At 43.3% G+C, this 12,908-nt stretch overlaps 1 protein-coding gene across 2 annotated transcripts in view; it reads left to right on the top strand.

Moving 5' to 3' along the window:
* Eif2ak4 (eukaryotic translation initiation factor 2 alpha kinase 4) overlaps window positions 1–12,908 on the top strand; it is an 87,062-nt gene that overhangs the window by 58,589 nt on the left and 15,565 nt on the right. For both annotated transcript variants that reach the window (XR_007834462.1, XM_051183708.1), the window contains exons 22-29: window positions 571–646; window positions 1,530–1,651; window positions 4,591–4,640; window positions 5,331–5,499; window positions 6,472–6,588; window positions 7,175–7,240; window positions 10,159–10,329; window positions 10,652–10,786. Coding sequence is in view for 1 of the 2 variants with exons in the window: in XM_051183708.1 (XP_051039665.1) it covers window positions 571–646; window positions 1,530–1,651; window positions 4,591–4,640; window positions 5,331–5,499; window positions 6,472–6,588; window positions 7,175–7,240; window positions 10,159–10,329; window positions 10,652–10,786 (906 nt within the window). In the remaining variant the exon portion in view is untranslated. The remainder of the gene's footprint in view (window positions 1–570; window positions 647–1,529; window positions 1,652–4,590; window positions 4,641–5,330; window positions 5,500–6,471; window positions 6,589–7,174; window positions 7,241–10,158; window positions 10,330–10,651; window positions 10,787–12,908) is intronic.

Genomic DNA, 12,908 nt, shown 5'->3' with positions numbered 1-12,908 from the left:
GAAGGACAGTTAAAAATTAAGGGACTACAATGCAGAGGGTCTCATAGAGGCAGTAGTTAGAAGCCAACATTTGTCTGTTGTACCTGCCTAGCCGGGAAGCTGGGAGGCAGGAGACAATTGTTAAAAGTTTATCTGTATACAGTGGCTTCCACTTACTATATATGCAGTGTTCTGCCTGGAGGCCAGAAGAGGGCACCTGATCTCATTACAGATGATTGTGAGCCACCATGTGGCTGCTGGGAATTGAACCCAGGGCCTCTAGAAGAACAGTCAGTGCTCCTAACCTCTGAGCTATCTCTCTAGTCCTATTATTTCACTTCTACAAAATAAAAATAAAAACTGAAGAACCTGAAACAATTTAGAGAAATGTTTAAAAAGTTGTGTGAAGTGATAACCAATATTGGCTGTCTTTGCCATGTATGTCTATACAGTGGTATAATTTTAGAAGATAGAATAGTAGAAGAAACAGTATAGATTTTAAATGCACAGTGCCAAATGCAAACCACAGACTACCGTTTTAGTGGAACTCTTGGATTAGGCTCATTTTAATTTTAATTGGTCTCATTCTAGGGCAACTTCTTGATTCGTACAGCCAAAATTCAGCAGCTTGTGTGTGAAACCATCATCCGCATCTTTAAAAGGCATGGTATGTCCTTTTCTAAAAACCACTCCTTCTCAAACAGTTTTCTAAAAATCATTAGAAAGTTCTTCCAGGGAGCTGAAGAGATGGCTCAGCCAGTAAAGTCCCTGCACACAAGCATGAGGACCCGAGTTCAGTCCTCAGCACCCATGGGGAAAATCCAGATAGGACAGCATGCATCTGTAACCCCAGCATTAGGGCAGGGGCACAGAGACATTCCTGGAGCTCAGTGTTCAGTAAGCCAACTCTGTCAAGAAGCGCCTGTGAGAGACCCTGCTCACAAAAGGAAGTGGAGAGCAATTGAGGAAGACCCCTGACATAACCTCTAGCATAAGAACACACTTAATGTACAAGCCCATGCATGGTAAATATACCAACACAAACATACCACATGGCTATACACACACAAAAGAAGAGAAAGGAAGGCTGGGTATCGGTGTACACACCTGTAATCTCAACACTCGGGGCCAAGCAAGAGGATCATGAGTTTGAGGCTAGGTGAGGCAATATAGTGAGGCCCTGTCTCAAGGAAAGAAAGAAACTACTACTCATGGATTTCAGTGTAGTGGGTATATTAAAGCCCAGTTATAAGCAGTTGACATTGTGAAGTTTATTTATTTTTATAGCTGAGCTTGTTTAAGAGAAACTGGTTTGACTGTTCCACCCTTGCTACTAAGATACAGTAGGCTCGTGGAATCTGAAATCTGACCAAATTGGCAAACTTAGCCCTAACTCAGTTCTCCATTTGGAAAACTGAGGAAAAAGTGATGATGGCTCTCAGTGATCCCGGGGACAGGCCATGCACCTGTGGGTTTGTGTGCATTTTGGGTTACTTCCTACGAAGCATAAGAACCCAAGAATCAGTTGCTTTTCCTGTATTTTGGTGTAGGAGCTGTCCAGCTGTGTACGCCACTGCTGCTTCCCCGAAATAAGCAAATCTATGAGCACAATGAAGCCGCTGTGTTCATGGACCACAGCGGCATGCTGGTGATGCTTCCGTTCGACCTGAGGGTAAGCTGGGATGTCCCTCTGGCAGCCTTGGTGCCAGATCTGCTCTGTTAAAGAATCCCCCCTTCCATACACCCCCACTGCAGGCTTATATTTGGGGCATTGCCTTAAGGAAAAGAATAATCAGAGTAAAAGCATATTAGAGTTCAGTAATGTTTGATCCTGCTAAGGTCCACAAAGTAACCCTATAGCAAATTAACCTCAACTCGGACAAAAGAATGTAGCTGTTGTTTACTTCCCAACTAGATCTTGGTAAAATCCCAAAATGTTACTAGTTGGAGCAATTATTGCTTGCAGCAGTTAATTGGGCATGCTGAGTTTTGCCCATGTTCTCTTGCATGTGATGCCCAGGGCTTAGTCATTCACCCCTACTGCCTTGCCTGTTAACAAACCCATTGGTAACTGTAGACACAAGGAAAACATGCAATGAGTATGACAGACAGGGTTTCATCTCTGATGTGCAGAAGGCCCTTACAAATGAAAACAGGAAGGAAGGTGTATGCACTTAGCATGTGCAATGCCCTGGGTTCAATCCTCAGTACCAAAACATTTTTAAAAATAAAGGTAGAGACATAAGAAAGCATATAACCAGGCAATACAAAGACAGAAAATATGTAACATTGGTAAACTTCCAAAGGGTGTTGAGGACATGCCAAGATATATGTGGCTATGCACACATACTTAGCTTTACTTGGGAATTATAATATTCAGAGATGACCATATATATTAGTTATTCCCTATATATAAAATATTCATATATGTAAGGTTAATTACACGTTTCTATATAATACTGTATCTGTAAACATGTCCAAAATATATTGATAGCTTAAGAACTAAACTCCGAAGAATTCTAAAGTCCCACTTTTGTTATAAAGGTTTCTAAAACTGAAAGGAACTTGTATGTTCATAAGGTGCTATGTATGTCACATGCAATTGGCATGTATGTTACATGATTACACATGTGTGAGTCACCATGCACACCAGCCTGTCTTGGCATCTCCAAAATGTAAGGTGTCAAGAAGAACCTCAAATCTCCTACCTACTTTCTTAGAAGGAAGAATACAACCTTGGCTTTTTTTTTTTTTTTTGCTTTTCTTTTTTATGTCTATTTTTTATGGCTTATGACAAAAACAACTTTTGTCTTTATGATGTAAAAGGAGATTCCTTCCAAATTATTATGTGTATATGGGTAGATGGAACGAGGGGGAGGAGAGACCAAGAGACCTCATGCATGTGCCCACGGGTAGATCACATGTGGAGTAGCGCTCTGGGCCTCAATTATATGAAACAAGGGTTCCGCCAGTGAGCTACACTCCCATCCAGCCCTTCCTTCTATATTTTTGGCTTGTATTTTTTTTAAGTAAATAAAGTAGCTTAGAATTATTTTTGCTTGAATAAGCTGCCTATCACGATTTGGGCTCTGTTAAAGAGTAGAAGTGCAGCGGTTACTTCTGGTTCCTAGAGGATTGATAGAAGCAGAGTTAACCTGCCTTTCCAGACACTGGTACCCAAATGCAAGGAAGAGAGGCTATTGTTTGCAAGTGTGGCCATTAAGAATACTGTCACATCCAAAGCCACACAGAAACCCTGTCTCAAAAAAAAAAAAAAAAAAAAAAAAAAAAAGAATACTGTTACATGGTCTTTGGGCAGTCTCATGCTGGTTTGATTATTTGTGGGTGGTACAAGCATTTCCTCTAAGAGACTGATACACCCTGAGATAACACTCATTTTTACTACGATAATGAGAATTTAAGAGACTGAATTAGCATATGAGAGAGAGAAAGAAAATGTAGCAGTGTGCATGTCTAGGGCAGGGAACAACTTCTGGGAATTGGTTTTCTTCTACCATGAATTCTGAGGTCCAATCCCAGGTCATGCCATTAAGCTTACATGGCATCTTAGGGTTTCTGTTGCATTGATAAAACAACCTGACCAAAAGCAGCTTAGGGAGGAAATGGTTCATCTTACATGCACATCACATTCTATCATGAAAGGAAGGCGGGGCAGGTGTGCTGAGGCCATGAGGATGCTGCTTACTGGTTCCTCCCAGTGGCTTGCTCAGCCTGCTGTCTTAATCACACCCAGGACCACCAGCCCATGGGAGCATTACCCACAATGGATTGGGCCCTCACACGGCAATCACCAGTCAAGAAAATGACCCATATACTTGTCTGTAGATCAGTCTTGTGGAAGCATTTCCTCAAATGATATTCCTTCTTCCCAGATGATATAAAAGCTAGCCAGCACAGATAACAAACCTTTTTACCCACTAAGCCATCTCCCTAGCCTGGAAACTCCATCTTACAAATCATAGGTAACTAATAACTTATGCAGATTTCAAATGGGCATAATAAAATGTGACCTTTTTTGTTTTGTTTTTGGGGGTTTTTTGTTTTGTTTTCAAGACAAGGTTTCTCTGCAGATTTGGAGCCTGTCCTGGCACTCACTCTGCAGACCAGGCTGGTCTCGAACTCATAGAGATCCACCTGCCTCTGCCTCCCAAGTACTGGGATTAAAGGCATGCGCCACCACTGCCTGTTGTGACTATATTTTCAACAAAAATAAAATTAAGAATTTTTCTCAGACTTCAGAAATGCCACAGTGACTACAATCTAGCATTAGCGTCTACAGCTGCTGAAGCACTCATGACCATGTCAGAGGGGGATGCTCTTGGGGACCATCAGGTGCCAGTTAGTGGTTAGGGTGCTGATGTCATAGAGTGTGCTGGTGGGAAGGAAGATCACAGGGCAGCAGTCTTAGAGATCTGCTACTGTAGATGCAGTCTTGTTCTGAGCTCACTGCTAAGTGGGTGACTACCCCAAAACCACAGAGTTGAACACCTTAAAACAATGTGTGAGTTCTGTCCTAGTAAAGCTGCTTTTTAAACTGAGAATTTCAGCTGCCGCCTCTTGACACTAATCTTTAAAACTTTCTTCTTTCAGGTCCCTTTTGCAAGATATGTGGCAAGAAATAACATCCTGAATTTAAAACGGTAAGACACATTACTCCCCTGCATGTGGTAGATGTGGAAAGAAATTAGAGAAGAGTGGGTTTTTTTATTATTATTCTGAAACTTTCACACAGGTAAGAACTCTAGGGTTGAAGTATTGAGTAGCAGGTTTAATTGGAGGGACAAATGGCTAGTGGCCTCAGAAAGCTCCTTGTGCAGGTAGGAACAGAAGCTGCTTGTTGAGAATGAGGAAACTCAGCACAGGCACCCAGCCCTGAGACATGGCAGCAAGGACAAGTTCTGTGCCCACTCTGATACTGCAGGGGTCAAACTCTGGGATCTCCATTGGTTTGAAAAGAATTGCTGTCAGTGAGGCACACTCTTCCCAGCTCCTTTCTTCAGATGAAACCACAGCTCTATAAGTGCTGTAAATCCGCAATTACCAGTCAGCCATTACATGTGGGAGGTTCTGTGTAAAAAGCCATCACTTAAGGTAAAAATGGTATAACTTCTTTTCAGATGAAAAACAAAACATTGAACAGTGCAAGGAACTGGGGTGTGGGTTATGAGGCAAAACTGGCCTGGTTTAAATCTGACTTTGAACCGCTGAGTACAACACGGATTGTTTTTTGGGTTTGTTTTTTTCCATCTTCATTTCCCTTTGCTCAGCAATTCCTCATACGTATTTGTTTCCAATAAGCAGGGACCTAAGAAAGCCTGTTTCTTCCTCAGATACTGCATAGAACGGGTGTTCAGACCTCGTAAGTTAGACCGGTTTCATCCCAAAGAACTCCTGGAATGTGCATTTGATATCGTCTCTTCTACCACCAACAGCTCTCTGCCCACTGCCGAAACCATCTACACAATCTATGAAATCATCCAGGAGTTTCCCGCGCTTCAGGTTCCTTTCTGCATTTTAATGTGTTGAATGGCACCACTAGCCCCCTTCCATAAGTGTAGTGGGCAGTACACACCCACTGTCTTCTCTTGCTTGGTGCTAGAACAGATCACAGCTTTTCTGAAGCAACTGCAAAGGGTTTGAGGGTGATGATTTGAGCTTCATCTTGAGCTCTCACCTCTACCCTGACAGAACTGGTTTGTTGTGGGTGGGGAAAACGTTGTTTCTCTACCCATTCTTGCAAAATTCAAGAATGAGGCCAGGCTTCCTAAGGTGCTCCGTGCATTCCTACGGTGAGGACCCTCGTGCTTCCTCCCTCATCTCATTTGTAAACTCTACGCACCCTCAGTGATGGAGACTGCTTATCTGCTCTCCTCACAGGCCCTGCCATCCCCACTGTTGGTCATGGGTGTCCACAGTTAAGAGTTTTCATCCAGCCATGGTTCAGACCCTTTCTCCCAGGAGCCCTTCAGGGTTGGCTAGGACCTTTTAGTCTCAACCCCTACAGCTCTTGACATGGGGCATCCATGTGCACACTTGAACTTTTGTCTCTAAGCACAGTGTGATCATTCAAGGTAGAGCCCCTGGTCCATGTCTCCAGTTGTCCCAGCACACCTATAAGAACTCATCAACTAACTGCTGTGGCCAAAAGTAACGATAACCATTAACCGCCCTCTGCTTGCAAGTCAGTTACCACTAAACTGACTCCTTGCTTCACAATCTGCATGAGCTCTTTTTCAGGCTCTTTAACTTAGCTGAAGATGAGCCAGCATATTATGCATATTATAAAAGTGTTTCATCCTTCAACTATAACACTATGAAAATAATGGATATGAAAAAATAAACCAGGAGAGAAGATGCTACATTTTAGCCCTTCCGTGTTAGAATAATACACTAGTTACTAGATTTCAGATTTGGCCACATATCTGTATTGCTCCTATAATGAAAATAATCACATTTTCCTCTATATCCTAGGAAAGAAATTACAGCATTTACTTGAACCATACAATGTTACTGAAGGCAATACTCCTACACTGTGGGATTCCAGAAGATAAACTCAGTCAGGTCTACGTTATTCTGTATGATGCTGTGGTGAGCATTACTCATGTTGACTTGATGTTGAAGGACACTAATATTAGCCCATGATTATTCTCTGATTCATGCAACCATAAAACTACATTGAGAATTTCATCTCCTTTCTTCATTGCTCTGATGTAACAGAACCAGTTGTGGTTAGGGTATATTTTTATTATTTCTAATTATGTGTTTGTGGGGGAGGTAACAGTGTGGACAGTCTGTGGTTAATGCAGAGTGAATTGTGACATTTCATAATTGTTACTTTTAGTACATGAAAGCCTTGGCCAGCTTTTCATTCATTTGGCTTCAAGAGTTCCAGCTTTACTGTCTGTTTACTGTCTGCAGACTCTTTCTTCCTCCCAAAGAGCTGCTGCTATTTGGCTGTACTGAGCACAGCAGAATGCAGAAGGGGCCCTGGCAGCCTGGAACTGAGGAGGGAGGGTTGTAGATCACTGTTTTTGTTTTTAGGAGATTTTTTGTTTTGTTTTGTTTTGTTTTCTGAGACAGGGTCTTACTCTGTAGACCAGACTGACCTTGGATTCACAGAAGCATGCCTCTGCCTCCCAGTATCTTTCATTGTTCCCTTTCTCTTCTCCATCAGACTGAGAAGCTGACAAGGAGAGAGGTGGAAGCTAAATTTTGTAACCTGTCATTGTCCTCTAATAGTGTAAGTACCTTCTGATGGTGTAATTGCCACTGTCTCTGTCATTTTATGATGTCAGAAAATGTCAGCAAATTTTTGTAGCAGTGAGATAGCAAGCAACACACATCTGCCACTCACAGTGCAGCTTTCCCCTGAGTGTTGGTGCCATGGCAACCGCTGAGATTAGAAGAGAGAAACTAATGCTATGATCAAAGAGTGCCCTCTGTGTGTCCTCCACATGCTGACGGTCCTTCTCTTTCTTGATCACCAGGTCCTTCCTTTGATTACCCATGTAAAGTCTGTGCTTGGCATAGCCTCCTGCTGAGCAGGCCCAGCACCAAGCTGCCCTCTTCTGAAACAGGTCATGTGGAAGGAACCAGGGCACAGATTTCTGCAAATCCTTCTAGACAGTCCAATGCTCACCCTAGGTCTTCTACCCTTCATAACTGAATTGGAGCTCTTACTTTCCTGGAAAATTAGCTACCTCTAAAATCTTCTGTTTGATCCTGTCAGCAATAGGAGACTCTTAAATGGTGAATGGGTCAGTTGTAATCTCTACCAATGTCAGTTAATCCAGATCTTTGGCAAAACAGACCACATTTATCTAAATGGCTAGATAACAGGAAAAAAACAGAATTTTGTGTATTTTGCTCCATATTTATTTAAGGAATTATTGGTTTTAGTTTTCTTTTGCAGTGTTAAACATTTAACATAGGGTCTCACACATGCTAGACAATTACACTCTTCCACTAAACTACAGCCCCAGCCCCAAGAAAAGACTGTTTTATGTTTAAAACTTTCCCAGAAGCAACTGGGCATGGTTGTGCACACCTTTAATCTCAGCACTCAAGAGCAGAGGCGTTAGAGGCCAGCCTAATCTAAAGAGCAAATTCCAGGACATCCAGAGCTACACAGAGAAACCCTGTCTGAGAAATAAAAATAAGTTAAAAAATAAATTTTCTCAGAAGATTTACAGCCCTTGACTTGAAACTTCATTACATGATCCTATGGTGACAGCAAAATGCATAGGTTCAGTAGGCTGAATGTGCTTGACGATAAGCCAAATAGAGCCACTTAACTCTTCTGACCACCTACTGTATGGTTGGCAATGCCAGGACACAGAAGAATGAGGGAGGATCTTCATAGCCTGTGTCTACCCTCGACTCTTTGAAACAGCTTTCACAGGGCATCTGTAGGTCACGGTGGATGTTTCTTTCATTTAGGGAAAGTGTACTAGTTCACTTTCTGTTACCAAGATGAACACCAAAAACCAAAAGCAACTTGAGCAAAGGGTTCATTTGGCTTACACGTCCATGAAGTCAGGGCAGGTAAAGCAAAGAGCACGGAGGAACCTTGTTTACCGCTTGCACCCCATGGCTTGCTCAGCCTGGTGGAGGCAATTCCTCAACTGAGGTTTGCTCTTCCAGGTGACTCTAGTTTGTGTCAAAAACTAACCAGTGTAGAAAGTAAATGAGATGTATAAGAATGAGAGTTTAGAAACTGAGTCAAGTTAAACCTTAAATATTTAATACTAAAGGAAATATTAGTGACCAAATAACCTAAGGTTCAGGCATGAAGAACAATGTTTACACATGCCCAAGGCCAACTCCCAAGAATCTGATTGAAACCATCCAGATCCTTCACTCCATTCCCAGAAGGTTCTTTGAGCTGATGCCACATCTGAGAATGTCTCACAGGTGTCAGCCCCTGCTGCTAAAATGTCAACTTTCCTTTGTTGTGATCAACAAAAAGGAAAAACTTGGGATCTGATAATGACATCAATACTTTGTCATTTTAAGATGGCACTCCAGCTATATAGAGAGGAGAGAAGCACCACAGGGCAGGTGCCAGTGTCCACTCTAGTCTTAGTTCACAGCGACATCCTGAACCCTGAGACATTGGGACTCATCCATGTTCACATGGGTGCAGTCCTCTCCATTGCTCCAGGCAGGAGACTTCATTGCCAGCCGTAGGGAGGAAAAATTAGTCAAAGGCATGACTTTGTATTTAAATTTTTTTTATCTTTAACTTAGTAAACAAATTACAAGAGAAACCCTTGGCCGGGCACAGTGAACAAACACACTTTTAATCCCAGCACTCAAGAGGTAGAATCGAGAGTCAGAGCAGATCTCTGTGAGTTTGAGACCAGGTCTGCACAAGGAGTTCCAGGGCTATAAAATGAGACCCTGCCTCAAAAAAATAAATAAAAAAACTAACTCTTTAAAGTGCAAATAATTTATGCATAACTGACTACATTGAGTCATGGTCAGTTCCTGGGTTTTGTGTACTAACTTATAGGTGGGCCAGATTCTGCCTACAGTGTAGCATGGCTACAATTTTGGTCATATATCCAGCCTGGCCCCTATGTCCAAAGTGACTCCCTCTTCCTTCTGCTGTGTCCTGGGCACTGCGGCCAGCCACAGTCACCATCCCCAGCACTGATTTCTCAGGAGCAGACTGACAAAAATAACATCCATTATGAGCTGAGGGAACAAAGGCCTTGGAGGTGGCTGCAAGAGGAGGCAGCCCCAGGCTCCCAGTAGGAATTACTCAAGCAAAAGGAGAAGACAGAATTTCTGGCTAACTCTGAATATCTGGCAAGTCTGGCCTGCCTGTCCCTGTGCCCCTGTGGTAATAGCAATGAGGACGAGGATGGTGAAGGGAAATGAGGTTTCCAATAGAGGAAGATACACCAGAGGCTCTGCTGGTATGGGCTCCACATCACTGGCCAGTGCTCACCACTGAATGAGGGGACTGTGTATCTCATATTTCTGTGAGCTGCTTCAAACTGGAATGGGGGGGATAATTTTTAGGATTCTAGCAAATTCTGGAATTACCTGACCACAAAGTCCCCACTCCTGGGGCTACATAGGTTCCTTGTGCCCTGTGCACACTGTCCCCTCCTGGAGAGCAGCAGTTGACTGTGTCTCTTTGCTTTCCAGCTGTGTCGACTCTACAAGTTCATCGAGCAGAAGGGGGATTTGCAAGATCTAACCCCAACAATAAACTCACTAATAAAACAGAAAACAGGTGTTGCTCAGCTGGTGAAGTACAGCTTAAAAGACCTGGAGGAAGTTGTCGGGCTGCTGAAGAAACTGGGTGTGAAGTTACAGGTTTGACAACTGTTCTGTGCTGGGAATATGGGCCTATGGTGTTCATAGTAGCTGGGGCAGGGGGAGGGTTATTTCCTTAATGCTAGTGTTGTATTTTTCCAGAAAAACTCCGCTCGGGATTTCTTTGCAAGTATCGCTGTTTCTGTCACACACCCACGCTGTGGTGTGTGCCTCAGAGAGGGGGTTATTGTTAGAGAGCTTGGCAGGCTCTTTAGCCTGGTCTTACTGGAGGTTTCTATTTGTGCATAATAACTGAAAGAGTTGTAGTCCACATTCCACAACTGAGGCTGCTGACCCATGTGTGTTACCCTTCCCTCCATAGATCTCCATCAACCTAGGCTTGGTGTACAAGGTGCAGCAGCACACTGGCATCATCTTCCAGTTCCTGGCCTTCAGCAGACGCAGGCAGAGAGCTGTGCCTGAGATTCTTGCGGCTGGCGGCAGATATGACCTTCTGGTGAGAGTGTGCCCTCTGTGTATTGACTAGCTCTGGCTTACTTCTAGTTCTTCCTCAACTTACTATTTTAAATTTTTCACTACGATGCAAGAAGATAAACCAGTAAATTCTATCAAATCCCTCTTAGCACTCATCCAGGAATATTGAATGCACTATGGAGCTAAGTAAGCATGGTGGTACACACTCATAATCCCAGCACTTGGGTAGCAGAGGCAGGAGGATTGCTGCAAATTCAAAACCAACCTGAGGTACATAGCAAGTTCCAGGCCAGCCAGAGCTAAATAAGGACACCTGTCTCATAAAAACCAAATAAAATGTCCAGATGTAATGACAGCACTTAGTATGTGAAGCAGGAGGAACTGGGGTCCAGAGCTAGACTCAGCTACATGTCAAGTTCATGGACTACATGAAACTGTCTTTAAAAAACAAAAGATATATGAGAGAAGGGAGGCAAAGGGAAGAGTAGTAGGAAATAGGGAGTGAGGAGAATGATCACAGTATATTATATAATTGTATGAAATGTCTTTATGAAATACTGTACTAGGTACAATGAATGTATGCCACTAAAAAAAACCAATTGGGCTGGTAAGGTGAATAAAGGTGCTTGCTATGGTGACCTGAGTTCTATCCTTGAAATCCACATAAAGTTGGAAGGAGAGATCTGACTCCACAGAGTTGTCCTCTGACTTCTACACATTCACACACTACAAAATACTAGTAATAATACTATTAAATAATTTGAGGCTTATAGGAAATTGCAAAGATGATACAAATAGGTCTCCAGGATCCTTTTTACCCATTTTCTTCCCTGATCCATCTCATTTACCATAGACTGTCAAAAGTAGGGATCTGCCACGGACACACTGAGTTAGTTTGCACTATTTCATCACTGTAGACTCACGTAGTTGCCTGCCGCTGCCACAATTGTGACACAGCTGGCATCAGTATTATCGGTGCAGGAGAAATGCAGAAGCTGCCTCACTTTATCCATGCCTGTATGGTCAGATTGTCTTCAGCCTTTAGCTACATGAGTGGATAGCCACATCAGTGTTGAATATCTTGATTTGAAATTTAAATCATAAGCTAGATGTGGTAGCCCACATATTTAGTGCCAGCATTCTGGAGGCAGAGGCAGGTGGATCTCTGTGAGCTCTAAGCAAGCCTGGACTACAAAGCAAGATCCAGACTAGCCAGAGATACATAGTAAGACTCTGTTGCCAAAAACAAAAAGAGAAGTTAAATTATAATGTGTCCTTGGCATGAGGTTTTGGAATTTAATAGTCTTTGAGGTATTCTTGCCTTTTTCTTGAATATCTGTAGGCTTTTGCCAATCCTGGATTTTTAGGCATTCTTTGGAATTTCCCCCAATCTCCTGTTGCTGCTGTTTCTCTCTGTAGAACTCCTGAGACACAGATGTTAGATCATGTTTGTCCAGGGGTTTGGCTAATTGATATCTGTTGTTGCTCTGAGCTTCAGTGGTTCTTCCCTAGGCATTCATCCTGCTGCCAAGGTCGGAGCCCCCTCTCCACATCTTTCTGTGTGCATTGAGGCAACTGTGTGGTCCTTTAAGATCATGGGCTCATCTGCACCATCTTCTGTGTGTTCACTGTCTGCTGTTGGTATGTCCATTGTCTGCTGTTGGTGTGTGTCCATTGTCTGCTGTTGGTGTGTGTCCTCTGTCTGCTGTTGGTGTGTGTCCATTGTCTGCTGTTGGTGTGTGTCCATTGTTCAGCCTAGGACCTTCTGGGCTCTTGTGTGCTGTGTGCGTTCTAGAGCCTTGCCTTTAGGGCTGTGAAGCCCATGCAGGTCTTCTCTAGTACTGCAGGGTGCTGTGTGTACTGTCAGTGTCAACTGAAGACTCAGGTGGCCTCCTTCCACACCTCTAGGTGGGAGAGCACCTTGTCCCTGTTTCCCATGTGTGTCCACCACTGCTGGGGTTGGAGGTGGAGGTACCAATAGAATCTTCTCCTGAACAGTGCTAAAAACACCAGCTTCCCTCTCCTCTCCTCTGTAATGCCCAGCAGGGGATACCTTACTGCAGCTTAGACAAGAGAGGCAGTCCAGGATCCTAAGAACCCTCACCTCCTCCACTGAATGTTGGGAGGTGGTAGACATTACTGAG

This window comes from Phodopus roborovskii, unplaced genomic scaffold, assembly GCF_943737965.1.
Source record: "Phodopus roborovskii unplaced genomic scaffold, PHOROB, whole genome shotgun sequence".
Lineage (NCBI taxonomy): Eukaryota > Metazoa > Chordata > Mammalia > Rodentia > Cricetidae > Phodopus > Phodopus roborovskii.
The sequence above is the reverse complement of the archived record's forward strand: the minus strand, read 5'-3'. Positions and strand labels throughout refer to the sequence as shown.